Genomic DNA, 1374 nt, shown 5'->3' on the forward strand with positions numbered 1-1374 from the left:
ATCACCAGCCTTCTGGTTAGCAGTCAAATGCCTTAGGCACTATGCCACAAGAGCAAGAAAATCTTATGGGCTGTTTCACTCTATGACACGGGGTCTCCATGAGTTGGTATTGAATTGATAGCACCACCAACAACAGCATGGGCTGTATTTAACCATGAAGTAATCATAAAGAGGCTCCTTTTACAGTTCTCCAACCTTCAAGGTCTCTTTAGATACTTATATTAAAATGACACTTTGGTAATGTTCTAAAAAAAGTTCATATAGCATCTCTAGGTACCCATCTTACAATTAAGGAGTTGGCATTGCAGTGGAAAATCTGAGTTTTAGAAAACCACAGAAGTGTCTGGGAAATAGGATCTTCAGCCTGAAGCTTGTAAGCACTAGACAGACAAGGGTCTTGTGGGACATAGGGCTCTGTCTCAGTGTCACTCTGGGGGTGGGTCAGAGGAAAGAGCCCTCCAATTGGATTGTGAAGGGTCATAAAGACATGGCTGAGTTGCCATATTGAAAGCTCTCTTTCCATCTCATCGAGTCCATAATTTCCTGGGAGATAGATGGATTCCCAGGAAGGAAGGCATGGGCGATATCACCCAATAACCTGACTTCTGAGGATGAATATGGAAGTTGGTTACCAATAGGAGGAGGTCTATACCCAGAGCCTATAATTTAGGTGAATAGCTATTGGTTAAAGAAATAGATTATTGAACAAAATAGAGAAAAAGAGATGGAGAGAGACAAGGAGACAGAGACAGGGATCTGAAGGTCAGTGTCCCCTCATCAAGTCATCAGACCTGGCCTTCCCCATTCCTCAGCCATTTGTCACATCTTACTCTCTTCTCTCTGAAATCTGCATACATGCATATATATTCTAGAAGACTCCATACGGTTTTGGAATAAATTATACACCCAACCAAGGCTGATTATGAAACAGAAAGTAGAAACAGCTTTGGCCGAAAGTTATGAAATCTGAAATCTTCCCTGGCTCTGCCACTAATTAGCTGTATGATCCTATGAAGTTAATTTAATGGCCTTTCTGTAAACAGAAGAAGTTGCAGCAATTTGCTTCCCAATCGAACATTGTGATTTTAAGACAACCGGAGTCTAGAAACAAAACAGAAGAAAAAGATGGATGCAGGAGTCAGATACCTGCAAAATGGCCTCAGGGTACGGAGACTTCTGGATCTGCTGCACGATCTCACAGCCAGTGAAGTTCTTCGGGGCCACCGGGATGCGTTCATGATCTCCAACTTTGTTAAACTGGAGCACCTAGTTAGAATTAGAGAGAATGGTTGCACTTCTTGCTAAACCACTTGTAAAACCAGTGCCTCTCAGGTGTCTTTTCATGTTTTTTCTGTCAGTTTCTTGCCTTTGTGT

General features: G+C 42.2%; 1 protein-coding gene across 1 annotated transcript in view; it reads right to left on the reverse strand.

The window, feature by feature from the left end:
* The window catches only part of SERPINB2 (serpin family B member 2), a 9422-nt gene that overhangs the window by 4170 nt on the left and 3878 nt on the right, over positions 1-1374 (reverse strand). The window contains exons 2-3 of the mRNA XM_007935536.1: positions 1147-1266; positions 287-430 (exon numbers count right to left, since the gene is read on the reverse strand). Coding sequence (XP_007933727.1) covers positions 287-430; positions 1147-1266 — 264 coding nt within the window. The remainder of the gene's footprint in view (positions 1-286; positions 431-1146; positions 1267-1374) is intronic.

This window comes from Orycteropus afer, unplaced genomic scaffold (assembly GCF_000298275.1).
Source record: "Orycteropus afer afer isolate SDZICR_OR568_19922 unplaced genomic scaffold, OryAfe1.0 scaffold00029, whole genome shotgun sequence".
NCBI classification, from domain to species: domain Eukaryota; kingdom Metazoa; phylum Chordata; class Mammalia; order Tubulidentata; family Orycteropodidae; genus Orycteropus; species Orycteropus afer.